The 27,921-nt window shown below is 53.3% G+C and overlaps 2 protein-coding genes across 2 annotated transcripts; one reads left to right on the top strand and one right to left on the bottom strand.

The window, feature by feature from the left end:
• UBXN11 (UBX domain protein 11) lies at positions 1–22,868 on the top strand. Its single transcript, XM_042780275.1, has 14 exons — positions 1–68; positions 811–839; positions 1,462–1,560; positions 6,252–6,352; positions 6,887–6,941; positions 7,421–7,497; positions 8,877–9,003; positions 19,176–19,390; positions 19,644–19,721; positions 20,752–20,869; positions 20,982–21,085; positions 22,303–22,376; positions 22,455–22,595; positions 22,676–22,868. The coding sequence occupies exons 1-14, from the start codon at positions 1–3 to the stop codon at positions 22,866–22,868; spliced, it is 1,479 nt and encodes a 492-aa protein (XP_042636209.1).
• Positions 22,869–23,946: 1,078 nt separating this feature from the next.
• Positions 23,947–24,905, bottom strand: SH3BGRL3 (SH3 domain binding glutamate rich protein like 3). The gene is made up of 3 exons (XM_007935767.1): positions 24,858–24,905; positions 24,138–24,305; positions 23,947–24,012 (listed from the first exon to the last, which is right to left on the bottom strand). The coding sequence occupies exons 1-3, from the start codon at positions 24,903–24,905 to the stop codon at positions 23,947–23,949; spliced, it is 282 nt and encodes a 93-aa protein (XP_007933958.1).
• Positions 24,906–27,921: the final 3,016 nt, after the last annotated feature.

Genomic DNA, 27,921 nt, shown 5'->3' with positions numbered 1-27,921 from the left:
ATGAGCTCACCTTTGGCCTCTCTTGGAAAGACCCGGAGAGTGCCCCTGCCATCAGAGCCGAATCCAGGGTAAGTCGCGTCATCTCCATCCCCTGTCTCTTCTCCACCTCCTGTGGCCAGAGAATGACTTGGTTTCTCGGGGAATACAAAGAAGAATGACTCCCTGACTACCTTTTCTTTCTCTTTAGACCTTCTTTTGGGAAACTCCACTTTGGGTCTAATCATAAACCTGATTGTGCTGTCTAATGATGTAGGGCCAGTGGGCATGGCCCACCATCCATCTACTCTGTGCATTTATTAACTCCACAAACATTGATGGTGTACCACCTACTCCAGGCCAGGCCCTGCTCTGAGCTCTCAGGATAAGGGTATACCTTACATCCATGGAGCACTTTGATCTTTTCAAAGCGTTTTTTGCTTCTCTCTTCCTTCTTGGTCTCCCAAATACCATTTTGAGTCATTCTGAGGCCAAGGAGACCCAGAGAAGTTAAACAATAGGAGTCCAACGGCCATTTCAGGGCAGAGCTGACGCTGGGCTCCAGAGCTTAGGAAATCTAGCCTTCCTGTCTGAGACTCTGCCCTTGACCTCTCCCCCATCCTGCTCTGTTGGGAGGAATTAGACACCCCAGAATCTGTCCCTTGGCTCTCCCATGCTGGGGGTGGATGTGCTCAGGAGGCAGGGGCCTGGGCTCCATCCCCTTTAGCTTTGGCCTGGGGTGGGGTGGGGGTGGGGGGTGCAGTCTCTGCTGACCAGCAGTCCAGGGGCCCCTAACTTTCATTTTCTCCTTCTCCTTCCTGCCCGGGTTCCCAGGAGGCGAGGGATAAAAATCTACGGAGATGGTAAGTGTGGGCTCTGCCCTCTTGTCCTCCTCTCGTCTTGTCTGCCTGGGCCTCCTTGAGGTTGGGCCGATTGAGCAAAAGCATATGATGAACTGTGAGCCAGAGTACTGGCTTGATTGCAGTGTTGTCTGCAGCTCCCCCAGCCCCTCCCTGAGGACGAGGCTTCCCTCCTGGCAGCTCTCAGATTGAGAGGCTCTCCGCACCCTTAACAGAGATGCCGTTGCTAACATTTGAGGCCCTCAATCCACCACGAGGTTGGCCAGTGGGGGCTAGAAACCATGTGGGACTGAGAGTCCCTGGCCCAGAGGTCTGGACCCCAGCCCTCCTTCCCCCTCCAGCTTCCTCCAGTCCATTACGGCCTTTCCTCCCTGAAGCACTGTCTTCACGTCATTGCCTTGACCCATGAAGGCTCAGGCCTTTGGATCCTAACCCACTCCTGCCCCTGTGGTATTGGCATTGCCCACCGGGTCCCCCTGGAGCTGGGCTGGGGAGAATGCCCAGAGGCAGCTCATTGTGATTGGATCCTTGCTCCTCGACCTCCCAAGTTTTCTATCCTCATACCTTCGGGAGATAGGGGAAGGCCTCGGCCCCAGAGCAGTGACCTGGGCTTCCCTGTCTGCAGAAGATGAGGTGGATATTCTGAATGATGGACACGGCTCAGAAGAAAGGCTCTCGGTGCCTTCCTGCTATGGAAGAATAGGCGCCCCTGTGGGTAGGCAAGGTGAGAGCAGAGGCCCTGAGGGGTCTGGGTCTTCGGCAGCAGGAGGGGGTCCCAGAGAAGGGGGCAGCAAGGCCCAGAGAGGGATGCCACCTACTCCTCACCTCCCACTCCTGGCTGACTATCGTTATGTGCTGTGCGCCTGTACCCCAGACCTGTTCAGAGCCAAGTTTGTCATAAATCCACGTAAGCCCCACACTTGGTTCAAAGGTCTGGCAAAGCCCTAGGCCAGGCTATGGCTGGAGCCTGTGGAGTGCACCCAGCAGGAGTTACCATCACATGTGATGTCACTGGGTCCAGGATTCAGGGTCACAGAGGGAAGAAGGGCCTGAGGTGAGGCTCAGCCTCTTGCCTTCTGTTTCCTGCTTCCAAACAGCTCTGGGCAAGGCCCACAATCCCCTGGAGCACCCACCTAATGTCGCTCACACCATCCGCAGTGGACTGTAGTGGCACTGAGATCATGGAGGTGCCTGAAGTGGAATAGGGCTGATCAGCTGGCCTCCAGAGGAGGTGGCAGGCTGGGAAGAAGGGGAGACGTGGGCAGGCCAGGATGAGCTGGGCAGAGTGCTGGGCAGGATCAGAGGCTGATCTGGGAGTCTTGAGCTGGGGGGATGAGGGTAAAATTTTCTGCCAGCTGTGAGATCTTGGGTCTCTGCCTCCGTTTCCTCCTCTGTGAAGTGGGTGTGGGAACACCTAGCTCAGCAGAAATGAGCTGCTGCTCAGCAGAGGGCCCTGTGCTCAGAGCGGTGGCCGCCTACAGGTCAGTAATAGTCCTCAAGCAAACACTCCCTCCATTTCATAGGTGGGAGAATTGCCCAGAGACAGGAAGAGCCTGGCCTAAGGTCCCACAGCCGTTTAAACACAAGGCCAGAATCTCCTACACCCCAGCTAGCGACCTTTTCAGTAATACCACAACAACCAGCTCTTCCCCTTCGAAGAGCTATCTACATCCTCTCTCCACTTCTCCCTCATTCACTTCCTCCTACACAGTGATGTCTTTCCTTACCTCTGAGTGACCTCTCCTGCTGAGGACTGTCTGTCCTCTCCCTTTTCTGCTCAGCTGCACTCACTGTGCCTCCTTCTCAGAACACCCGCGTCCCTGGGCTGCCGTGATGCCACTCTCTCAGCTGTTCTCCTTCCTCCCAGGCTCTTTTTTCTTAGCCTTCTTTTCTAGCTCCTTCTCCCCACCCCAACCCCCAACTTTCCAGTGTGGTGGTTCTGCCTGGATTCTCTCTTCTGTCGACACTCTGTGCTTCAGTTAGCGTGTTCATGCTCTAAGTACCCCAAATGTGTATATCTCTGTCTACAGCCATCAGAAAGCTGCCTTTTTTTTTTTTTTTCATTGTACTTTGGGTAGAAGTTTAAGAGCAAGTTAGTTTTCCTTCGACTATTTGCACACATTCTGTTTTGTGACATTAGTTGCAATCCTCTGTATGAAACAGACTCTTGCCATTTCTTTTCTTGATTCCTCATTTCTGGTCATCCTTCTTTCCTGTCCCTTCCTGCCTTCTGAGTTTTGTTACTAGGGAAATGCTGCCCTTTTGATCTCATATAGTTGATTTTTCCGAGGAGTACATTCCTCATGGGTGTTATTTTTTTTCATTTTACAGGCTTGTCTGTTGTTTGACTGAAAAGTGATCTACAGGAGTGGGTTCAGTTCCAGGTTCAAAGGGTGTCTAAGGGCCACAGTCTTAGGGGTTCCACCAGTCTCTATCAGACCAGTAAATCTGGTCTTTTTTTCCCCCCATGATTGTGTATTTGTTCGTTTTTCTCCCACTCCACCCATGAACTTCAATTGTGATCTTGATCAGAGTGGTCAGTAGTAGTAGATGGGCACCATCTAGTTCTTCTGGTCTCAGGGTAGTGGAGGTTGAAACTCACATGCTCCATTAATCCTTTGGACTAATTACTTCCTTGAGTCTTTGATTTTCTTTACTCTTCTTTGCTCCAGATGGGGAGAGACTAATAGTTAGATGGCCACTTACAAATTTTTAAGACTTCAGTCAGTTCTCATCAAAGTAGGATGTAGAACATTGTCTTTGTGGAGTATGTTTTGCCAGTTGACCTAGATGTCCAGTCAGGAAGCTTTTGACTACAAGTCAGAGAAAACCCTCACTCAACTGACATGGGCATTAAGGAAGATTTATTATCCCACGTACCAAGAAGTCTTAAGGAGGCACCTCCAGAGTGTTAATTCAGCAGCTCAAAGACATCATCAGAAGGTAAGGGTTCTCACTGGTTGGTGTCCAGCTCCCATTATTGAACATTTTGATCAAAGATTCCATAGTATAATCCTGATCAAAAGGGAGAAAATGCAGAACAGAATTTCAAATTCTCATAGAATCTAGACTTTCTGGAATCATGGAGTGTGGATGAACCCCCAAAACTACTGCCCTGAGATAATCTTTAAACCTTAAACCAGAAATATCCCCTGAAGTCACCTTAAAAGCAAACAACCGTTTAGCTCAACTAGTAAAGAATGTCTGCCTTGCCCCTTGTGCTCTTTTAAGTTCTATGATATGGGATCAAACAGCAACTCAGAGGATTGGATAGGAACCTTGGGGGGCAGGGAGTTGATGTTAATGAGGAAAGAACAACTCAGAAAAGCAGGTTGAGAGTGGTTGCACTTGAAGAATGGAATCAATGTCACTGAATTGTACATGTAGAAACTTGAACTGGTATATTTTTTGCTGTGTATATTCTCAACAACAACAACAAAATAAATGATTAATTATGTAAAAAAGAAAGAAAGATAGTTCAGGGTTTTTCTCCGTTTCCCCTGAGATAGCTTTGGCACGTCAGCCCCTCCTGTTGGCACGGTGATGGCCACAGTTCTTGCTTCACTCATAGAAGGGGCAGCATCCAGCCTTTCTTCCTGTGCCTCTCTCGTTTTCTTTTCATAAACAATTTATTTAGCAAAATTCCCAGCATACAAAAAAGTTAATAGTATCATAACACCCATATGGCCTCCATCTAGAGTCAGCACTTGATAACATTTGCCACATTTACTTTCTCTCTCCCTCTCCTTACATACATAGAAATGAATGTTAATGTATATTTTCAATGAGCCATTTGGAAATAAATTGCAAATATCATGGTATTTCACCTCTAGATATGTGCATATCCTAAGAATAGGAAATATCTAACCACCATACTGTTATTACACCTACGAACATGAATAATTCATAATATTATCTAATGTCCTGGGAAGCTCTGGTGGTGTAGTGCCTAAGGCATTTGACTGCTAATCAGAAGGCTGGCAGTTCAAACCCACCAGCCACTCCTCAGAAGGAAGACTGGGCAATCTACTTCTGTAGAGATACTGCCTTGGAAACCCAAGGAGGGTTTGCTGTGAGTCAGATTTGACTTGATGGTAGTGCATTAGATTTTTTTTTAATGTCCTACGTTAAAATTTCCCCAATGTCCCAAAATCTCTCTCTTTTTTTTTTCCATTTAAGCCATTTTTTTAATTGAGAAACTTTTTTTATTATAAAACTGCATATACTACATATGTATATGTCTACTTTCTACTTCTGTTTTTTTTTTATTTTTATTATAATTTGGGTGAAAATTTACAGAGCAAATTCACTTTCCATACAGCAGCTCACATATACTTTGTCTCATGACATTGACTAATTCATTTAAGCCATTTTTAAGTGTAGAAGTCAGTGACATTAGTTACATTCATCATGCTGTGCTACCATCACCACTATTATACTTCCAAAAGTTTGGCACCACCCCGAGGCCCGAACTCAGTACCCTTCAGCAATGGCTCTTGTCCCCTTCTACCCCAGCCCAGCACTACATACACTTTCATCTCTATGCATTTGTTTATTCTAGGTATTTCATATAAATGTGATCATACAGTATTTGTGCTTTTGTGTCCATTCAAAATGTCTCTCCTTTTTTTCTTTTTATTGTGATTTGGGTGAAAGTTTACAGAGCAAATTTACTTTCCATACAGCAATTCACATACACTTTGTCTCATGACATTGACTACAATTTACCACAATGCAACAGTTCCCCCCACCTCCTCTCCATAGTTACCTCTTTCCTGTGTCCTTCCCTCCATGCACTCCTGCCCCCTGAGCTATGTCCTCATGCATAGGGGACAAAATGTCTCTTAAAAATATCTTTTCCTCCAATCTCGGATACAGTTGAGTGTCATGCACTGTGTTTAATTGTTTTATCTTTGTGGTCTCTCTTCATTTAGAACAGTCTCCCTACCTCCAAACAATGACACTGAGTTTTTTGAAGGGTCCAGGCCAGTTGTCTTGCAGAATGTCCCACACTGTGAATTTGATTATTTGCCTGCAGTGTCGTTTAATGTGTTCCTCTGTCCCCCACAAACTGAGGTTAGATTTAGAGACTTGATTGGATGGAAGTATTCTCTGACAAGAATACTTTAGGGTGATGCAACTCATACAATATACCACTTACTAGCTGTGTGACCTTGGACAAATTCCTTAATCTCTGTACCTGAGTTTCCTATAACAGTTCACTTACCTCAAAGGCCTATTGTAACGATTACATACATTAATATGTATATAAAGGGTTTAGAACAGTTCTTGACTGTTGCATAACTGTTTTCTACCACTATTTTTATTTCTACTCCCATGGATTCCTCCCCTACCCCACTCATGACCCTCAGCAGCTCTCGGCCTGAGCTCCAAAGTCACTTGTCTGGTTGGCAGGTACTGTATTCCATGACTCAGACACAATGTCCTCCATGGCAAGGAAGTTGCAGGAGCTGGAGGAGCAGGTGAAGGCCCAGTCTGTTGAGATGCTGTCCAAGGTGGGATACTAGGTGGAAAAGGCCAGGGTCCAGTCTGAGAGGCGGAGGGTCCCAGGATGGGGGGTGCATAGAGGCTAGTGATGAGGCCAGAGCCTGTGAGTTCTGGAACCTCCTCCTCCACTGAACTACCTAGTAGAAGGCCAGCTCTGGGCCTGGGACTGATCGAGGGCCCAGTGATCCTGAGCAGAGAGACTAGGGACCTTCTCCACAACTGATGAGGGCCTGGGGGACCTTGGACTGGGTGACAGCAATGGGCTGCTGAGTGCTGTACCACTAGCCACTGGTTGGCATACCAGGGGTGTGCTTCACACCCTCCCCACACTTCTCTGGGATTCACCAGGTTTATCTGAGGCACAGGAGCAATGACTATGCCAAAGTGTTGGGGAGAGAAGGGGCTTTAAGCTCCCCAGCATCTCCACATAGGCAAACATTGTGGGTCTTCCCCTCTGGAAGGTCTGGGATCACCCTTTCCCTACTCCCTTGAGCTCTGAGAGTCACCAGGTCTCATGCTCACTCTGTGTCTTGCTGCTACAGGATAAGAAGATACTGGACCTGGAGGACTTGGTGCAGAACCTTCAGCAAAACCAATGTAAGAGGCCCCCTCAGTGGACATGGCCTGACCTCTGTTGGGCTAACTGGCCCCCTGGGTCAGGCCCTTCCCTAGGCTGGCAGCTCCTGAGTGCTTGGGCAAGGACTTCTGGGCATCAGGCACCAAGAGCATCAAGCTGACTCCTGTGGTGGGGTCTGGACAGCTGAGCCCAGAGGGGCAGGGACACCAGGAGAGTGCTTGAGTTGCTTGGCACCCTGCTATGTGGGACAGAACCCCCGAGGGCAAAGAGCTCAAGTGTACCATCTAAAGTAGAGGAGACTCAGCTGCACCCTCAGGAACCTCCATCCTGGGCTGCATGGTGACGGCCTCCTGAGAGCCTGTCAGTGTCCCCTCAGAGAGACGGGGACCCAGAGGCAGTTTGGGGAGGTCTTAGTGTTCTTAGAGGGTAGTTTCTCCAGAGGTGGCATGGCAGTCTCCGAGCTGGGGCAGCTGAACCCTGTCCCCATCTTTCGCTGAAGGTGAGGTGGCCCTGCAGCGGCAGGAGGAGCTGGAGACGATGTGTGCGCAGCTACGACGACAGGTCTGCGAGATGGAGGTGAGAGAGGCAGGACCTTAGTCCCCGGCTCTCAGTGTTTGCCCCTTAGGTCCTGGGTCGGAACCAGTACCATCCCTGAGCCCCTCCATCCCAACCAGGGGCACTGGGCTGTGTTTAACCCAGAGTTGAAAGACTGACTTAGAGTTTAAAGAGTGAGGGAGATGGCCTGTGCCAGGGAAGACCCACCTTTTGGAGCCTGAACTGCCACTCTCCTGCACAGTAGACCTCCTGGCTCCCCATTGCTCTTGGGCTAATGCCAGAGGCTACCATGTGGGCTTGCTCCTGCCTACTGCTTCAGTCTCTTCTTGAACCACTCTCCCCTTCACACTCCCCTCCAGCCATGGGGCCTTTCCTCTGGTTCTTTGATCACATGGGCCTCTTCCCCATCTCAAGACCCTGGCCCATGCTGTTCCCTCTACCTGAAATGTTCTTTCTCACCTTTTCCTGGCTGGTTTTCACTCCTCTTCAGTCTCACATAGGGGGCATTTCCTCAGGGGACCCTCCCTGGCCTCTGACCACAGCAGTTCTCAGTCATACACTTTCTTAGTGCCTCCTCTCTCTTCCCTGCCATACCGTGAACTCCACAAGAGAGCTCCAGAGACCCAGCGATACAAGATGTAACAATAGACCTCCCTTGACTCAGGCTCTTTGTAGTTTATAAAATGTCATCCATCCTTTGAAAAACAATTCCTCTACTTTAGAAGCTAGCTCCCCCATGCCCAGGGCTAGGCCTCCTAGCATCATTGCATCATGCCTCCTACCTAGCACAGTGCTGGGCATACATGTTTACTGAAGTGGTAAAGGCCATATTCCCTTCCCCTGAACAGGACTTCTCCCTGTGATGTGGTTACCCTGGCCACCACTCACACACTCATCATTCACACAGCATTGACTGATGCCCAGGTCTGTGCCAGGAGCTGGGGAAATGCGCGTTAATCAGACTTGAGCTCCATCTTTGAGTCTGATGGGTGAGATGGGTGGGGAAAAGGAGCATCATAATCCAGCGCTGATTGCCAGGTTGGTGGCATTCCAGCCTGGGGTTGGGAATCACAGAGGAGGGAGGACATGTCCTGGGAGGGCCTGGAGTGTGAGGAGGGGTGAGGCAAGAACCACGCCGGAGGGACACCAGACACAGGGAAAGATCCCAGGCACACTTCCTCTGGTCCTGCTGGAAGTTCTGCCTAGGTCTCTCCTCTCTCCCGCTCCATGCAGAGCTGGTTTCTAAAGCTCCAACCTCACATAAGGCTATAGAAGCAAACTCTCAAGCCTGAGCTGGAGCTGTGAGCCCTTCCCACTCGAGCCTGTTTATACCTGGGCTGTGGGAAACCCAGGTGCTTCCAGCTAACAGTGCCCTGGCGTCTCCTCCTTCCTTCTCCCAGCGGTTCCTCAATGACTACGGCCTGCAGTGGGTGGGCGAGCCCACGGACCAGGAGGACTCAGAGGACAAGGCAGTCTCCGAGGAGAGTGGGAAGGACTGGATGACAGCCAAGAAGTTCTGGAAGCCAGGTAAAGTAGGGGGTTATCCCTGGCCTCTCCCACAAAGAGAACTCTCCAACAGCTTCCTGTTGGCCAGGGGCCATCCAGAGGCCATCTCCTTCATGCCCTGCCTTTAAGTACAAGGTGCCCCTGAGATATTCCACACCTTGTCCCTGACACAGCTCAGGAAAGGCCATGGGCTTCATCACTGACCACCTCACCTGCTAGTCAATTTCTCCTTCTGGTCTCACCTCCAGTCCCTCCTTGCTCATCTTTCAAAGGCTCCAGAGACCCAGCGATACAAGATATAACAATAGACCTCCCTTGACTCAGGCTCTTTGTAGTTTATAAAATGTCATTCATCCTTTGAAAAACAATTCCTCTACTTTAGAAGCTAGCTCCCCCATGCCCAGGGCTAGGCCTCCTCTTTCCAGGGTTGTTCATGAGCCACACCATCAAAATCTGTGGAACTATAACCGCATTTTATTTTAAACTCAACTGTTAATATCTGGGGTAAGACATTTGGCTGCTAACCAGAAGGTCAGTGGTTCAAATCCACTAGCTGCTTCACAAGAGGAAGTGAAGCAATCTACTTCAATAAAGATTTACAGCCTTGGGAACCCAATGGAGGTTGCTACGAGTCAGAATCAACTTGATGGCGGTGGGTGTGGTTTTTGGTATTAAGGAGCCCTGATGGCATAGGCATAGGAGCTCTGGTAGCATAGTGCCTAAGGCATTTGACTGCTAACTAGAAGGCTGGAGGTTCAAACCCACCAGCCACTCCTCGGAAGGAAGATGGGGCAATCTACTTTCCATAGTGATACTGCCTCGGAAACCCGAGGAAGGGTTGCTATGAGTTGGATACGACTTGATGGCAGTGGGTTGGATGGCATAGTGGTTAAAGTGCTTAGCTGCTAACCAAAAGGTTGGCACTTCAAACCCAGCAGCCATTCCATGAGAGAAAGATGAGGCAGTTTGCTTCCATGAAGATTTGCAGCCTGGGAAACCCCACGAGGCAGTTAATGCCAAGGCACTTGACTGTTAATCAGAAGGCTGGTGGTTCAAACCCACACTACTCCTTGGAATGAAGATGGGGCAATCTACTTCCATAGTGATACCACCTCGGAAACCCAAGGAGGGGTCGCTATGAGTCGGCTCTGACTCGACAGCACGTAACAACAACATGGGATTGCTCTATGTCAGAATCAATTCCATGGAAATGGGTTTGGTCTTTGAGTTTTAATCCTCTAACATTGGACTAGGAGCCCACTGGCACAGTGGTTAAGCAATTGGCTGCTAACCAGATGGTTCAAACCCATTATCTGCTTTGTGAGAGGAAGTTGAGGCAATCTACTTCTGTAAAGATTTACAGCCTTGGAAACTCAATGGGGGTCTCTATAAGTCAGAATTGACTTGATGACAATGGGTGGTTAATAGCTAGAGGGACTGTACCCCTGCTCCTTAGATTTGGGTTCACAAAACTGACCATTTCTGAAAGTCAGAGTCACCTTAGAAGAATGGAGGTTACCCAGGAGGCACTTCTCAAGGCTCTAGGGTTAGTCAAGCTGGACTCCACCGCTTATTACAGGTATGACTTGGGAAGGGATCTCTGTTCTCTGAGCCGCAAGTTTCCCATCAATACAATGGGGGTAATACTTGTCTCCTCAGAGCTACAAAGGGTGGATGAGCTAACAGAGGTAGAGCACTTAGCACTGGCTGGCACGTAACAGGCCCACCAAGTAGGAGCTCCTGCTGATTCCAAAGTCCTTTCCCAGGAAAGCAAAGGGAACATGAGCTGCTCCTAAGAGGGCCATTTGAAAGATGACAACACTCTCATTTCATGTTTCCTTCTCAGTAAACATCCAGATTCAACTCATGAACGTCCTACTTCATATTTAGACCTGGACTTTGACCAGGTTCGGTCGGCAAAATCTCAGGGTACTGCCCCTCATTGCTTGTTCTAAAAATATGTCTTCCCAGTTGTGTAGCATTTGCAGCTTTCAAATCATCTTCATAAGTATCCTTGACACAGGCCATGGGCTATTCATTTTACAGATGGGCACCTTGAGGCACTGAAGGAGTCAGAAAACTGACTGCTGAGTGGAGGGCCAAGACTTGAGGCTGAGGCCCCACTTCAGTGGTGGTTATGGTAGTCTGGGTGGAAGATGATGTGATGCCCAGGATGGTGATGCTGGGGTGGGAGGATGGCGAAAGGAGTAGAGCAGAGAGATTCAGGAGGGGAGAGGAGTCAGGGGTCATTGCAGGGGGCAGAGCTGTGGGGCTAGGTGTTGAATCCATTTGGGACATGGCAAAGCTGAGATGCTGTGTGGCAGCTGGGCGCTTCCAGGAGGTGGTGGGCATGGCCCTGCCACCCAGGACAATGCGGCAGGCCTGGGCATGCTCAAACACGTGAACGGAGCCTCAGGCAGGAGTGCAGTGGGAGGAGTTCCCAGGGACCCCCACCTGAGGGGGCAAGGGCCTGGCAGAACATCTGTCCCTGGGGTCCAGGGACAGAGGCCTGCATGGCAAGCTGGTTTCAGGTATCACACGACCCTGCATGTTATTGGGGGGTAGCCTTCCTCCTGGCCAGTGGGGCCTTCCTGCCCCTCTGGGGAGTGTCTGAGCCATCTAGTGCTGCTGTAACAGGAATACCACAAGAGGGTAGCTTTAACAAACAGAGACTGACTTTCTCACAGTTCAGAAGACTGGTAAGCCCGAACCGAGGGCACCGGCTCTGGGAGAAGGCTGTTACCCTCTGCCAGCTCTGTGGGAGGGTCCTTGTTCCTTGGTTCCTTGGTGATGTTCAGGTAGCCTTGCATCTGTCTCCCCCCATCTCTGCTTGCTTAAATTGCTTTTATATCTCAAAAGAGAGCAATTTACATTACACTAATCCTGTCTTGTTAACAAAACCCATTCCCAAATGGGATTATAACCACAGGTGTAACCTGTTGGTTTTGATACGATTCACAGCAACTCATAGCCACCTTGTAGGACAGAGTCGAACTGCTCCACAGGGTTTCCAAGGCTGTAAATCTTTACAGTGTTTCTTTGCTATTCATAAGGTTTTCCCTGGCCAATTCTTTCAGAAGTGGATGGCCTCTTCCTTCTTCCTAGTCTGTCTCAGTCTATAAACTGGGCTGTTTCCTATGCACCAGGTGCATCTCGCTGGGTTTTAAACACCAGAGGCTCAGCCTCAAAACTCACGTCTACATGTCACCACAGTAGGACAAACCGACAGACAAGTTTGTCCTGCTGTTGGAGACCTCTCTTATCCCCCCCACCTGGGTCCCTGTGGCTGACTGTTCCTCTGTCTGGCTTCCTGTCTTTTAATCCCCTTTCTCCTGCTCTTCTGGCCTGCTTCTTTGGGCGTCCCTGAGTTTCCCCTCCTCACCTAATCCCTTCGGCTGATTGCTCTTCTCTTTGGCTCCCTGGGTTTTACCCCTTTCTCCTGCTCTTCCGGCCTGCTACTTTGTGCTACGCCCGTGCTTACCTTGCTCCTGGAGACCCGGTCCCTCTCGGGAGGGTAACAAGAGAGCCATCTGAGCACTAGTGACTGGGTTTTACCCCTTTCTCCTGCTCTTCCGGCCTGCTACTCTGTGCTACGCCCGTGCTTACCTTGCTCCTGGAGACCCGGTCCCTCTCGGGAGGGTAACAAGAGAGCCATCTGAGCACTAGTGACTGGGTTTTACCCCTTTCTCCTGCTCTTCCGGCCTGCTACTCTGTGCTACGCCCGTGCTTACCTTGCTCCTGGAGACCTGGTCCCTCTCGGGAGGGTAACAAGGGAGCCTCGTGATATTGACTACAATAGTCAGCCAGAATGCTCCTTGGAAGCAAGAATGGCCAGACTTCGTCTCACCTATTTTGGTCATGTTGTAAGAAGGGACCATTCCCTGGAGAAGGATGTCATGCTTGGTAGGGTGGAGGGTCGACGAAAGAGGGGGAGGCCTTCAACGAGATGGATTGATACGGTGGCTGCGATTATGGGCTCAAGTATAGCAGGGATTGTGGGGCTGGTGCGGGATAGGGCAGTGTTTAGTTCTGCTGTGCATGGGGTCGCTATGAGTCGGAAACGACTCAACGGCACTTAACAACAACAACAACAACAACAAATCTTTACAGAAGCAGGCTGCTTCATCTTGGTCCTCCAGAGTGGCTGGTGGATTTGAGCCCTGAAACTTTTGGTTAGTAGCTGAGCACTTATAGAGGAGTTAGGATTTCGGACACATATTTTTGGGGGACACAGTTCAATCCCTAACAGGGAAGGTCAGACCAAATGGCTAGAATCTGGCTCTGCAGATTTTCCCCGCCCCCGCAAGAAAGAGCAGCTCTGTTCTGCTCTTTTCTGTTTGTTTATGCTTGGAGTAGGGCTAGCTTTGAAGCTGAGGGCTTCACAGCTAAAACAACTGTAAAAGCCACTCATCCAGTCCGTCTGGGAGGTCCCCTCTGTGCCCCCTCTTCGTTCTTATGCTTTTTGATTCTTCAACACGGGAAGGGAGCTTGATTTCGCTTTCACCACGAGTGACGTGTTTTTCATTTTTAGCAGCTTTTCCTCCTGGGCCCTCCTGTCTCCTGGCTTCCCCCTTCTCTCTGCCCCCACTGCCTCCAGCCCCAGATGCCAACCTGCTGCTGCCCGAGGCCCCTGGGCTCACCAAGACTGCCTCTCGCTGGCCCTCATGCATTGGGTCTTATCTCTGGCTCCCTCAGTTGGACTCCATGGTCCTGATCCCTGGGGCAGCAGGCCAATGGGTGGGTGAGCCAGAACATCTGTGTCTGACCAAACCGGGATGATCAGAACATTCTAGAGCCAGGGACTTACCGCCTTAGGGGTGAGAGTCTATTACAGGGCCCAGGAAGAGGGGCCCAGCAGAGGGGAAGCCTTGCAGTGGCCTGCCTCAGGCTGGATCATTCACCCCACACACACTCCTCACCAATATATGGAGCATCAGATAAGAGGCTGAACAGGTGCTTCAGGGTGTGCAGAGACAAGAAAGGTACAGTCCCTACTGTGGTCACACCACCATCAGGCCAGGTGTTGAGCCTCAGGCTGAGAGCTCAGGTCAACACCGACTTCACTGTTCCTCCTCCTCATTCCCCTGAGTGCCTCTCCCCTCCTCCCTGCCCCCTCTCTAAGCTCTTCTCCCCTCCTCCCTGCTCCCTCTCCTCTGAGCTCCTCTCCCCCTCCTCCCCATCCTTTTCTCTGAGCTCATTTCCCCATCAAGTTCCTGCCCTCCCTCTATATCTCCCACCCTTCCCTACCAGTCCCGCTCTACCCCCACCATCCTTCTTCCCAAGTCCTAAACTCTTGAGTCCTGGTTTGGCAAGGCCACTTTAGGATTGGTCCCTGGATCCACCGTCTAGCCCCTCAGACGGGCCTGGCCCAGACCCCAGGCAGCCTGGGCTCCTCCCCACCCTCACTTCCATCTCCACCTTGGCACTATGCTCTGTCCCCTCCAGAGAGCTCTGGTAGCGTAGTGCCTAAGGCACTTGACTGCTAACCAGAAGGCTGGCGGTTCAAACCCACCAGCCACTCCTCAGAAGGAAGGTTGGGCAATCTACTTCCATAGTGATACCGCCTTGGAAACCCAAGGAGGGGTCGCTATGTCGCTATGAGTCGGGTCCAACTCCACAGCACATAGCAACAACAACTGTCCCCTCCAGAAGTGCCTTGCCCGCTTCTTTCCTCTCCTTTGAAGCTTGGCTCGAAGCAGACCTCCTCCCATCCACATCTTAGTGCCCACATTCACCAGGCACTGTGCTGTCTCGCGTAGCTGCCCCAGAGCATTGTGGAAAGGGACTCTGTTTTAGAGGAAAGGGGTTAATGACTCAGGCTGAGGAGTGGGGGGCCTGGGTTGGAACCAACCCTGTATGGGCAAATTCCTCCTCAGTGAGATGTCTAGGGCGTTGTGAGGATCGAGTGAGGGTGCACACTGGAGCAGTTTGCATGCTGCCACATGGCAAATGAGCAGGGACCGTAGTCAGTGTTACTGCACAGTGCCCATGCCCAGCACAGTGCCTGGCAAATGGGCCAGTGTGTGTGCACGCACACGGGATTGGCTGATGGTGGGCCTTCTGCCCAGTTAGGCAGGCCTGACTTGTCAGCATGTTTGAGGGACATTAACCTGTCCTCTGCAAGGAACAGCCTGGGGAGGGGCCGCGTGGCACTCACGGGGGCCACAGAGAGAGCTGCAGGTGGAGGGAGCAGGGTGAGCTCCAGTCTTGCGTGGCAAATCTGGGATCGTTGTGTGTGCCTGGAAGTGACCGCCTCTTGGAGCCTGTTTTCCTCCCGCTGGCTTCTCTGAGAGGTAAAGTGAACATTGGCAAAGTCCCCAGGGCAGGGCCTGTCTCACAGGTGTGAGGTGTGGTTCCATTTCCTGTTGCACCAGTCTGTGCATGAGGTGATGCAAGGGTGTGGAGGGCAGCGGAACAAAGAGGGGTGGGGGCACCTTGCTACTCAGTCTCTCACAGCAGTGGGCGCCTCTCCTAGGGACGTGCAAGGAGCCAGGCCTGTGCAGCATGGTCTCACCCTCCTCTGGGCTCTGCAGCCCCCAGAGTGGCACTTACATCCTATCGTCACTGTCTGTTGGCTCCTTCACTGGAGTATGAGCCTGAGGAGGGCACTACCAGAATTTATAGGGCCTAGCAGTGTGGTAGCATAGTGCCTAAGGCACTTGACTGCTAACCAGAGACTGGTGATTCAAACCCACCAGCCACTCCTCGGAAGGAAGATGGGGCAATCTACTTCCGTAGTGATACTGCCTCGGAAACCCAAGGAGGGGTTGCTATGAGTCGGGTCCGACTCGATGGCACATAACAACAACAACACAGCAGAGCATGAGGAATCCTGGTGAGGCAATGGTTAAATGCTTAGCGGCTAACCAAAAGCTTGGCACTTCTAACCTATCAGTGGCTCTGCAGAAGAAAAGACCTGGCAATCTGCTGCTGTAAGAATTACAGCTTAGGACACTCTATGGGGCAGTTCTACTCTGCTGTGGGTGGGGATCCACTCGACAGCACACAACAAGCAGGGCATGGGTGCTCCAGACTGTTTGCTGAAGGGGTACACGGATCCAGTACACACTTCCTGAACACCCACCCAACTAGGCCCGGGCTGGCTCAAACCCTGTGTTCACAGGGCACCCGTTGTGGTTGAAGAGACAAACAGAAAACAAAAACCTGTGACAAGAGCTGAGGAGAAGTGGGCCCAAGGGTTCCAGGAAGCCAGAAGAAGCCAGGGCCCCATCTTGAGGGGGCTCCTGGGAAGGCTTCTAGGAGGATTTGGGTGTGAATGAGAGCAGCCTGTGCCCAGCAGTGAGCAGATGGGTGGGGTGTGAGTGACAATAATAGCCAACATCTGCCAGGCACTTCCACTGAGCCTCACAGCAACCCTGTGAAGTAGGGACTGCTATTGTCTTTGTATCACAGAAGAGGAAACAGAGGTCCAGAGAGGTTGGCCCACTTGCCCAAGGTCACACAGCTCAGAAAGGACAGAGCTTGACACTGTGGCTCCGGAGCCCAGGAGGATGCAGTGACGCCCAGAGTGTGAGGGGAGGCCCCTGTTGAGGGAAGGCTGGGGAAAGCTTTTAAGGGCTTTGGGAGTTGGGCCAAGGAGCTAAGACTTGATCCCCACATCACCCCGCTTCCCTTTTTAAGAAAATCATGAGCTCTCAAAGTTGGATGAGGCTTCAGAAATGATCCCCCAGCACTACTCTTCTCCCTGGAAAGGAACCCCACCGAGCTGGGCCCCAAGAACCAGTCTGCATGGTCACTGAGAATGGAGGCTTAGAGAGCCCTGCAAGCCATGTGCCATCTTACCAGGCCCAATGTCCTTACCTGTGAAATGGGAACAGTGAAGGCAGCCTCGGGGGGGTGTAGGGGGGTGGGGGCTGGGCCGGAAGGAAACACTCACTGAATCATCATTTACAGACAGGTTCACTGGCTGGATCTTGGGGGCGGGGTGAGAGTTCTTAATATCTACCCACTCCATGGAGAGGAAAACCAGATCTCAAGAGAGAAAATGCTTTACCCTCTGGTCCTGCTGCTAACTCAGGGCAGAGCTGGAACTTGACCTCTGACCTTTGTCACCTCATGTGACCCACCACTACACCTCTCCCCCATCAGCTCTGGGTCAGACCTCTGTTGACAACTCATGGGGTGGGGCTCACTGGCTACACCCAGCCCTGCTGTGTGGCAACACCACACTCTTCCTGCCTTATTCTCTCAGGCATGGGTTACCCAGAGCTGGGGCTCCTTCTTCCTGGGCCCCTCATCTCCCCTCCAGTCCCTTGCATCCAGTACCTGCCTGGCCCAGCTTTTCTTTTACTTCTGCCAAGCTGGCTAAGTGCTGCCTCTGGGGCAGGTTCAGCAAACTTCTCTTTTCCCTCTCATTCTATCTTGGCATCATCCCTTGGGCCTCCTCCTGCCCCACTCTTTGTGGACCATCCCTGCCCGTGAGCTCTCTGAAAAGCCTGGGTCCCTGGGGGCAGCTTGGTGCGTGCAGGGGGAGGAGCACTGGGTAGGAGTCAGCACCCTTGTGACCCCTCCCAGCTCTGCCCTGTGTGGTCTGTTTGGCCAGGTCCTCTGACTCCCAGGCCTCACTTTCCCCATCTGTTAAGGATGGGGGTGGGGCAGCACTGCGTGAGAGATCTCCATGGTTATTTTTAGGTTTACCAATTTGTTCTTAAAGTAGTTGTTAAAGGAAAATGACGTTATTGACTCTGTTCTGAACCCATACATACCAGCGGCACCCATGATGGTCTGTGTGGGTTTTCCTGCTGGTCTCTCCTGAGATCTCAGGGTCTCCAGGGAACCCCAAGAGGAGATGGGGAAGCAGGTGCAACCCCCACGACAATAAAGGATGTGGGGAGAGGGGAAGGACATCTGGGGATAACTGTTGCAGCTCCCACAAGGTAACAGGAAGCATGGCCACCCACATCCGTACTTACCCGGCACAGCCGCTGTAGCTCTGTGGGGAAAGGAATTGGGTCCCCTGAGTCCTGACCCACATCCTGCCACAGCCTGGCTGTCCTGGTGAAAACTAGCCTCCAAGAAGGTCCAGAAAGTCACTGGGGTGTTGGGTGCTGTGTTTGGCTACGCCCTGGTGGACAGCTTATTTGGGGACCAGGACAATCAAGGACTCAGGGCAGGCTGTCCTGCCTCAGGTGTCCCCAGCTGGCCTCCCACCTGGGCTCTACCTTTGCTGCTCTGGCATCTGTCATGGCTGTGCTCACCCCCAACCCCACCCCCCAGGCCTTGTGCACAGCTGTATGTTCACACACTTTTCAAAAGAGGAGGCCAAAACTTCTGTCAGCTTCTCGCAGGGGTCTGTGACCCAGAAACAGTTTGGATAGCTCGAGATCTGCCCCAATCTTCTGTCCAGCAGTTGTCCCGACAGCCTACCTAACAGACATCTCTTCCCACCCCTGACCCTCCTCTCCTGATAGTACAGATGGCTGGGAAAAACAGACTCTCGAGTCAGCCCCAACTCACATCCCAGCCCTGCCTGCAGTGTGCCGGGTGGCCTGGGGCAAGTCAGTTTTCATCTCTGTGGGCCTACTTCCGCCTGTGTAAAAGGAGATAAGTAACACCTGCCTCATAGCCCTGGGCAGCCTGAAGCTCATTAGTGGCAAGGTAGAGTTGGTAACAATGACATGGGCAGGGGCTTGCGATGAGCTGGCCCCTCCCTGGTCATCATTTTGGCCTCTCAAGGCCATCCTTGGAGTAGATGCTGCCATATTTCCATCCTAGAAGGCCGCGGTGCAGAGTATTAAATGACTTGACCAAAGGTTGCTCCTCCTGAAATGGAGGAGCTGGGATTTGAACCCAGACCACCATGATCCTAAGTTGGAGCTCTGCCTTTTTTTTTTCCCATCTGCCAACCCAGTGCCTGACACAGACCAAATCCTGCTTCTGCTACTTACTACTGTGTGTCCCTAGCAAGTCATTTAACTGGCTCTCACTCCCAGTTTTGTCATCTGAGGAATGGGGATGATTAAGCCCCTACAGCATATGGTCGGCATTAGGAGTGAATATGACCATGGATGTTAACCCCCAAGCACATAGTAAGCACTCAGTAAAAGATACAGTGTTAGTTGTCCTTCCTCTTCCTCAGGTAGTCATGTTAAGGAGATGCCATTGCCCAGGGTGGGGAGGGCGGCCACAGGAGCTATCAAGGGGGGCTCATGGTTGCCCATCCTCTTCGCCAGGAGATTCAGTGGTGCCCCCAGAGGTGGACTTTGACAGACTGCTGGCCAGCCTGAAGGACCTCAGTGAGCTGGTGGCAGAGGGTGAGACCCAGGTGACGCCAGTGCCAGGCGGGGCCCGGCTCCGGACCCTGGAGCCCATCCCCCTGAAGCTCTACCGGAATGGCATAATCATGTTCGATGGGCCCTTCCAGCCTTTCTACGATCCCGCCACGCAGGTACGAGCAGGGGACCAGCTGCCCTGGTGCTCCCGCCGCCCCGTGATAGCTGGAGAAGGTGGGGCCCAGCTCCCCGCAGGCCCAACCACAGCGGCGCTACATGCACAACTTGCCGACAGCCCCCCCATCCAAATCCCGAGGCTCTGAGTATTCCAGGGTGATCCACTGGGTGAGCCTAGCACCAAGGGCCTGCTGTCCGGGGCGGGCACCACACATGTCCAGTGAGGCCTCAGCCTTCCCATCTTTTCTGCAGCGCTGCCTCCGAGACATCTTGGATGGCTTCTTCCCCTCAGAGCTCCAGAGACTGTATCCTGACGGAGTCCCCTTTAAGGTGATGATGGGCTGTTCCTCAGACCACCTGCTTCCTGTGTAAGGACTTTGGAGAGGTCGGGGTAAACAGCTCCCCTTCAGGGGTCACCCAGTCTGAAGTGGGAAGCCACTTGAGCACCCTCCAGGGACCCAAGTCTGATGACCTCCCAGAGGAAGGTGAGCCTGAAGCTGAGCTGGGAAGGGAGTGAGTAGGCTGCCACGCCTGTGGTCGCTACACCAACAGATAGCACCCTCTGCTGGCATTCTGAAGACACAGCCCCGCCTGGCTGGACTGCTGCCCTTCTCTTCCTTTGGCATTCAGGGCACCCTGACAGTCTGAGGTCCCTGAGGAATCTTTGCTCCCCCCCACCCCACCCTGAGGCTCTTGAAGCTGTCTGGTCAGGGTTGAGGGCAATCCCATGAACCACACATGCAGAACAGAAGGGGGCAAATGTTGGGGCCTAAAGGATAGGAGGAGCTGGTCCTTGTGGGGTGTGTGAGCCGGGGGTGCTGCTGTGGGAGCACAAGGCAGTATGTCCCAGAGGGTAGGTGACAGTTCCACAATGAGGAGGCGTGTGCGCTCAGAGCTGGGAAACAGTGTGAGTCATGATTGGGGGTGTTGGAGGCAGTCCGTGCCAAGGTGGGGGCCTAGGAGATGGGCCTTGATGGGGTAAGTAAGGTCATATGTGTGACGCAGATCTACCCTGCAGACCAGACCACAGCAGAAGGCTTTGCCTTTTCTTAATACCCTCATGCCCTCCCCTCACAGTCGGCTCATGAGAGGGTGTCTTTGAGGAGGATGTCAGTGCTGTGGCCTCAGATGGCATAGATCAGGGGTGCTTGCGGGAAGCACAGGGCCCAGGTAGGTGACAGCTAGGTGGTTCCCCTGCTCTCTCACAGGGCCAGTTTCCTTATCTATAAAAAGGGAATTGCACTAGACTATCCCTTGGTCCTGTTCCCAGAATCTGGTCTGAGGCTTCTGTGTGGGCAAGCAGGGGTTGGAGTGGGACCCAGGGCTGAAGAGCTGGGCCCTGCCTCTCCGTTCTTGCCAGGTGATTGACCTTCGCAATCAGTTCTACCCGGAGGATGGGCTGGACCCTTTCCCAGGCGAGGGCCGTGTGGTGGGCCGGCAGAGGATATGCAAGGCCTCGAGCAGGTTGGATAGCTCAGGTGAGCTCAGGCCTGAGGCTGAGCGTGGTGGCTGGGGGGTGGTGCAGGTGACCTCCTCCATCCCTCACAGTCCCTCCCTTGGCCACGGCTCCCAATGCCCTACTCCCTGCAGGCTCTAAGATGACTGCTGAGAAGTTTCTGAACAAGCTCCCCAAGGTCGTGATCCGGCAAGGCAGGGTGGTTGACCTCCGAGGCCCCATCCGGGACACCCTGCAGGTGAGGCCAGCCCCAACTAACCCAGCCCTCTTGGGGATATGCACCACCAACTCTTGCCCAGCTTCCCAGAGCAGTGGCTTATCTAGAGGCTCAGGCTTGGGGCCCCTGATGAAGGCATGGACTGTAGGGCTGGTGAGAACTGTGGGCTGGGACCCAGCAGGGGGTCGAGGGAGGCAATGTGGTGGGAAGAGGGGAAAAGTTGGGGTCCAAGCCATGAGATATGGGATGAGCCTTAGGCCCAGGCTGCCCCCCTCATGGTTCAGACCTAAATACCTAATTCAGTCCTGGATACCCCCTCCTGGTTACCCCTCAGGACCCTCCAACTCAGCTGGCCCTCACAGAAATCATCTCCCCGACTCCCCATCCTGCTGTTTCTCCCAGTTCTCCACCTGTGAAAGACACCAAACCTGTTTCCAGGACACCTCTGCCTCCTTCCCCCCACACTGCCAAGTCTTGTGTCAATTCCCACAGCTTCTCCCAAACCCGTCCTCTCACTCCACTCCCACTACAAGTGTGGGCTCCCATGTTTCTCCCAGACAACTGAAATGGCCTCATCGGCCTTCCCACACCAGCCAGCCCTTCCCCTGCTGCCTCTGTGTTCTTCTGAAAATGTAAATTGGATCCTTCGCTGCTGAAATCCCCCAGTGTGTTTTGGGAGGACAGGGACAAGCTCCTTACTCAGGCCCTCAAGGCTGCCATACACTGAAGCCCCTCCCCACCTCTCCTACCTCTTTCCTCTTCCTGTCCAACCTGATTCCCAGCTTCAGCCACATGGCAGGCTAGCAGTTTCACTAATGTATCACCTTTAGGAAGCCATTCCTGAGCTCAAGATCTTGGTCTATGCTGTCTGGAATCCCTGCTGTCCACCCCCCCACTCCCCACCCCCACTCCCCACCCCCATTTCTAAGGACTCTTTATGCTCCAGGGCACAGCCTAGATGTCATTTCCCCAGGGAAACACCCCTGGTTATGGTCTGTATGGGGTTCTGTCTTCCCCATTAGACTGAGGAAGCTCAAGGCTTCTTGGGGAATGACAGGGCAACTTCCTAGAGCCTCTCTTTCTTTCCACTTCCTCTCTTGGACCCCAGTTTACACAGAACCATCTTCCCCTTAACCTCGAATTGGCCATTGGTCTCAACCATCCCTGACCAAGGATAAGCCCCTGTCTAAGGGTTGGGGGTGTGGTGGCTCTGTCCACTCTCCATCTCTGCTTTCCAGAACTGCTGCCCTTTGCCCATCCGGATCCAGGAGATCATAGTGGATACGCCTGCTTTGGCTGCAGAGCGTGAGAGGTGAGGGTCAGCCTGAGAGGTGAGGGCCGGGGCTTGGGGCCTGGGGTACCAGGAGCGCTGATGGCCTTGGGCCCCCAGGAGCCAGGAGGCACCTGAGACCCCAGCGCCACCACTCTCCATGCTGCGAATCAAGTCTGAGAACTGCGAGCAGGCATTCCTGCTGATGATGTGGCCTAAGGACACTGTGGGTGATGTGCGTGCCCTGCTGGCGAAGGCCAGGTATGTGCCCGGTGGGAGTAATGGCCACAGAGGGGCCTCTGGCTCCACACCCAGCCTGATCCACCCCACCTGGTCCCCAGGGCCATGGACCCCACCACCTTTGAGATCTTCAGCACGTTCCCACCCATGGTCTACAATGATGATGCACTCACGCTGCAGGCAGCAGGCCTGGTGCCCAACGCGACACTGCTGCTACGCGCCCGCCGGGCCCCACCGCCCATTCCCAAGACCCGCCAGGGTTTTGATCCAGACCCTGGCCCCAGCCACAAATAAAGCCCCCACCACCGGCTGCTCGGCCAGACTCTCTAGGCCTGACTGCCTAGCCCACCCAGCCCCACCGGGTCGTTGGGGGGCGGGGGAGGCAGGAGCCCAGCCAGGGAAGGGGGCAGCATGGACCCACCCCTTGGTAACCCGAGCCCCCAGCTGGCGGGCCTGGCTGCCGGGTCTTTGTCCTCTAGGTTACTCTTTTGCCCAGGAGGGCTAGGCAGATCCAGTGCTTGGAAGGGCTGGCCCAGCTGGGTTTCCAGTTCCCCCAGCCTGTTTCAGCTGGGGCAGTGAGGCCTCATGTGCACAAGTGTGTAGCCAGCAGATACCTGTGCAGGCAGATGTGTACAAACCCACAAGCATGTGGGGACACTTCAACAGTAGGCACAAAGCCCTGGCCACAACTATACTCATGCCCCGAAACTGGCAGCACTGCAGCTGTGTACCCCTTCCCATGACACACCTACACTCAGCCAGCCTGCTGGCACACCGGCAGACAGCCACATTTCATAGACAGGCATGCAAACATGCATACACACCAAGGCACATGAGCATCAGGGACACCATCACATGCATGTGAACTGGAGGGTACCCATTCAGTCTCCAGGAACTGTTGGTCCACAGAGGCTTGTGCGAGAAGCATATCCAAGCACAGGCACCATCATACACAGAGGTGACAGACACAGGAGCACAGCCTCAGCAGTCACATCTCCCAGCCCAGGACTCCCAGGCCACAACCAGACAAACACGGTGCCAATGGAATGGAACATTTAATTGTCTCTGGGTGCTCCCAGGATAGGGATTGCGGGGCCTTTGGCAGAGCCCTGGCCAATGGCACCAACAGAGGTACCTGTCAGCCAGTACCAGGCAGGGTGGCAGTCTCAGGGCCTGGCTGGGATAGCCAGCCCTGAGAGGAAAAGGAGCTAGTTAGAGAGGGGAGAAGGGACCCGGGCTTGGGGGGAAGGGGCTCTAAGGTCAGAAGGTTAGGAATGACAGGGAATTGGTCATAAGGTCCTTCATGGCCAGACGAGGGCTGGGGGGGAATGTGGTGACGGAGTCCAGTGGGGGAACCACGGGTGGGCTTGGCTCAGGCCAACTTCAGGAACTCCTGCAGTGTGTTTTGTTCCACAGCCTCCACGAAGAGCTCATAGTCCTGGGAAGGGAGGTGAGGGGTGATTACCTGAGCACTGGCACGGGAGGCCCACCAGTGCTTTTGCCTCAGGTCTGATCCTAAGCCTCTACAGCAGTCCCCCCAGCCTCCAGCCCCCAGGCCCATACCCCACAGTACTGGTCCCCATTGACAATCTGGGGTGGGGTGGCCTTGGGATTGCCTGCCAAGGCTCGCATCTCTTCCCGTAAGGCGTTGTCCTGGGAGATGTCCACTAGTTGGTACTGGATGCGCTTCCCATCCAGGATGCGAGTCACCTCACTCTGCTGGGACTTGATCTGGGGGCAGAGGGTCAGCAGGGGTCAGTGGGCAGGCTGGGGGATATATGGGGGACGCCTGGGCCATGTGAAGGTCTGTGACCAAGAGCTTTGGTCAGTTGGGAGGGTAAGTCAGGATTGAGGTGGTGTAGGATAAAGAGAGGGACCATCAACCGTGGGGAGGAGTGTGAGAAAAGGTTTGGGGTGGGGAGCATGGAGCTGAGCGAAGGCAAGGCAGGCCTGAATAGAAGCGTGGTAAGGGGCCACCCCCATCCCACACGCATACATGGTGGTAGATAAGACAGATTAAAGTGGTCCCGACAGCCTGGTAGTGGGGGTGCGGAGAAGGGCTGTCCAGGTGACGGGGGATGGGCGCGGGCAGTTTAGACCCAAGATAAAAGGGATCTGGATGGGGCCACAGACCAGCCTCCAAACCTTGGAGAACAAGCCCAGGCTCTTGCCGACCCCCCCGCCCCGCCGCCGTCCTTGGGGGCGGATCCCGGGCACCTGGTCAGGAGCTCCGGGACACGGCCCCCACCTTCTTCCCTGGTGCCCGCATCAGCATGCACTTACTTCGCGGGAACCGGTGACCGACGTGCTGTAGACGCGCAAGCCACTCATGGTGCTGGGGGAACGGAATCACCGACAGACCGACGGGCAGCGATAGCGGCAGAAGCACCGCCAGGAGACGACGCTGCGGCGCTCGGGAGCGGTTTCCTTCCTGCTCAGCCCGCGAGTCACGGCTCTTGGAACCAATGGGTGGCGCAGTCAGGCGCGCGCCTGGGGCGGGGCCTGCGAAACACCGCCCCGCGCGCCGGAGGCCCCCTCCCCCAACCCGTGGCCAGGCGCCAAGGACCTCAGCCCCACGCAGGGCCACTCCTTTTGTAGCGGTCCTCTTCGACTATACCCTGTTTTGAGGTTCACAGTGTGAGGCTGCGGAGGGACCCGATGGCAGGAAAGGTCGAGGAGGGAAGGGTTTGGCAAAGTCTGTGCCGCAGTCATCAGCCAGATTTGGTGACCCAACTACCCACCCCGGTGCCAGGTGCCACCATTAGCTACCAAGAGGAAAAGCAATGATAATACGGTTCAGTTCGGGGGAAGCTTGGGCTCTTTTCTAACTCAAAGTTCCCAAGCTGGGGAACTCACTCAAGCTCCACCTCCACATCACCACCCCCAGGCACCCCACCCCCCATCCCCCGGGGAAAGGGAGGCATACCACAGCAGGGACAGCCCCTGCTTGGGGATCCCCCCAACTCCCCACCCAGGCAAGTTTAGACAAGGAAGGGTGGTGGCCGCACCCTCAAGCAGCCAGATGGAGATCAGAGAGTGAAGCACTGCTAATGTCAGGACTCTAGTGCTTGCCCTTGTTGTTATGTGCCCTGGAGTTGGCCCGACTCATAGCAACCCCTCATTGGGTTTCTGAGGTGGTATGGAAGTAGACCGTCCAACCTTCCTTCTGAGGAGTGGCTGGTGGGTTTGAACCGCCAGCCTTCTGTTTAGCAGTCAAGTGCCTTAGGCACTACACTACCAGAGCTCCCAGTGCCTGCCCTTAGCTGGCCCTTTTTTAAAGATCCACAACTGGTCCAGGAGAGCCTCCAGCTAAACCCCAACTCCATGCTGTGGATGGAGTGAAACAGCAACTGCTCCTAGCAGAAATCCAAAAGGTTCAGAGGGAGCAGGGCCCAGCAACCAGACCAACTTTGAAGACTTAGCAGTTTCCCCCAGGTCCAGTGCTCAAGACAGGTAATAGCCCAGCAAAACTGCTGCCCTGAGGCAAACAGTGGCAGGCCTTGCTCTGGGGAAGCTGCTTCCTCATAGCAACCCAGAAGCTGCTAGACTTCCTCTCTGGGAGACTGCTGAATCGCTTTCCAATGACGGAGTTGCTCTATGATTCAAAACAGCTTTGCCCAATAGAAAGGGGTGTGGGCAGCGATCTTATTTGCCCCTACAGAACAACAGGAGCAGAAGTAAATGGACAGACAGTGACGTGAGAGTAGACCTGCCAAAAGTCTCTCACTGTCGCTGTCTGGGGAACTTTGAGAAACACGTTGGCTTTAACAAGCCAAAATGAGAATAAGGTAGGGGCATGATGATGATGGAAGGCTATGAAAAACTGAGAAGTCTGTTAAACATTTTATTTTGTAATCAAAATAGGCAGTACAAACCAGTTGACATAACAAAGATTCATATAAATAACTGCTTATAAACTTTACAAGGAAAAATACCCGTGAGTATGGGGGCTGGGCTTCCAACACAGGGCGGAGACCAACTTAGGCAGCTCTGCTTTCAGGAGACAGGAGCCCAGAGGCAGAGGGAATAACAGCCTGGTGGGGCTGGTCTGAATGGAAGGGATAAGTCACTCCATAAATAAAACACACTTGTAAAAACACTTAAGAAGGAGCCTCATTCAGACCCAGGAGTGAGGTCCAGGAAACTGCCCTGTTAGCCCAAAGCTTAGCAAGAGTCTTATGGGTGACTCAGGGCTCCTGAACTACTTAGTGTTCCCCTTACGCCTTCATACCCCCTGCTTGGCCTAGCTTCAGATCTAGAGGAGGCCTGGACCAGTCCAAACAGCCAGATACAAACAATCGTTAGATGCCCCCTAAACCAAGGAGGCAAGAGAAACAAAAAAACAAAGGGTACAAAGGCCCCAGGGAGATGGTGGGGGAGAGGAGGGTAGGGTATTAAAAGCTTAACATAAAGCCAACCTGTACTAGGTACTCTGAACTTTAGGAGTCCAGAACCAAGAAAGTAAAAGGTCTCCTTGCAAACATGAGAGGCACAAATCAGGTCAGGCTTGAGCCCCAGTTCCAGGGGAAGGGGATGAGCAGCTTGACAATTGCCCTTTGGCATTCTGGGGAAAAATCCTGCCCAAGTCCTGAACCACGAGAAGAGTTTGTACTCAAAGCCCAAGAAGGCCTGAAAACAAAGGCAAGGGGTCTGTGCTAACCACATGGCTAAGGCCCTAGGGGCAGAGAGCAGCTAGAAAGCAGGGTCTCCTGTCAAATAGCTTGGTGAGCAGATTAAGAAGCCCTGGCTGCAATTTCTGGGCCTCCAATCCTAGTGGGCACTTTACTAATAGATCATTCTGAGGCTTCTGGGAGAATAAGAGCCCTGAGGAAGAAAACTGGGCCTGAGAAAACCCAGAAAGCTAGCTGACCCCCCAGGAAGGCTGAGACACGAGGCATGAGACTTCTCAAACAGCCACTTTGTAGTATTCAGCCCCTCCAGGCCTCTCTAATGAGTGCTGGCAATCAGTAGGATCAAGGTATGAAGTGGGAATGAATGTGGCTCCATCCCAGAGGATGGAGAAGGAAGGTAAGCAACTTGTTTGCCTCTGACGTCAGCCTGGGGCTGGGAGCAGTTTGTGAGAACTTATCAGTTAGTTGTGCCTGCAAAAGTTAATTGGTAACTCACCCTCAAAGGGTGAATCAGGATGAGAACAAACATAATCTAACAAGGCAGAGCCACTGTGGGGCAGGGCAGGCACAGCTTCCTAATCAGCCCTGGGCCTCAGCTGCAGACTTTTACCACCCCCTCTTCTCTAGGAATAGCAGCAGACAGTAGGCAAGAGACTGTCAGGGCAGGAACCTGCTGGACTGGGCTCTCAGCAGTCCAGACCCTCCCTGGGGGAATA

The sequence above is a fragment of the Orycteropus afer genome, unplaced genomic scaffold (assembly GCF_000298275.1).
Source record: "Orycteropus afer afer isolate SDZICR_OR568_19922 unplaced genomic scaffold, OryAfe1.0 scaffold00031, whole genome shotgun sequence".
Taxonomy (NCBI): domain Eukaryota; kingdom Metazoa; phylum Chordata; class Mammalia; order Tubulidentata; family Orycteropodidae; genus Orycteropus; species Orycteropus afer.
Note: the sequence above shows the minus strand (reverse complement) of the source record. Positions and strands in the feature narration are given on the sequence as shown.

Excerpts from the sequence above, each read along its gene's own strand:
- UBXN11 (XM_042780275.1), top strand. The coding sequence starts at position 1 with ATGAGCTCACCTTTGGCCTCTCTTGGAAAGACCCGGAGAGTGCCCCTG. Across the intron at positions 21,086-22,302 it reads CCATCCGGGACACCCTGCAG|AACTGCTGCCCTTTGCCCAT; the intron begins GTGAGGCCAGCC and ends TCTGCTTTCCAG. Across the intron at positions 22,377-22,454 it reads TTGGCTGCAGAGCGTGAGAG|GAGCCAGGAGGCACCTGAGA; the intron begins GTGAGGGTCAGC and ends TTGGGCCCCCAG.
- SH3BGRL3 (XM_007935767.1), bottom strand. The coding sequence starts at position 24,905 with ATGAGTGGCTTGCGCGTCTACAGCACGTCGGTCACCGGTTCCCGCGAA. Across the intron at positions 24,306-24,857 it reads CGGTCACCGGTTCCCGCGAA|ATCAAGTCCCAGCAGAGTGA; the intron begins GTAAGTGCATGC and ends CTCTGCCCCCAG. Across the intron at positions 24,013-24,137 it reads ATGGGGACCAGTACTGTGGG|GACTATGAGCTCTTCGTGGA; the intron begins GTATGGGCCTGG and ends CTCCCTTCCCAG.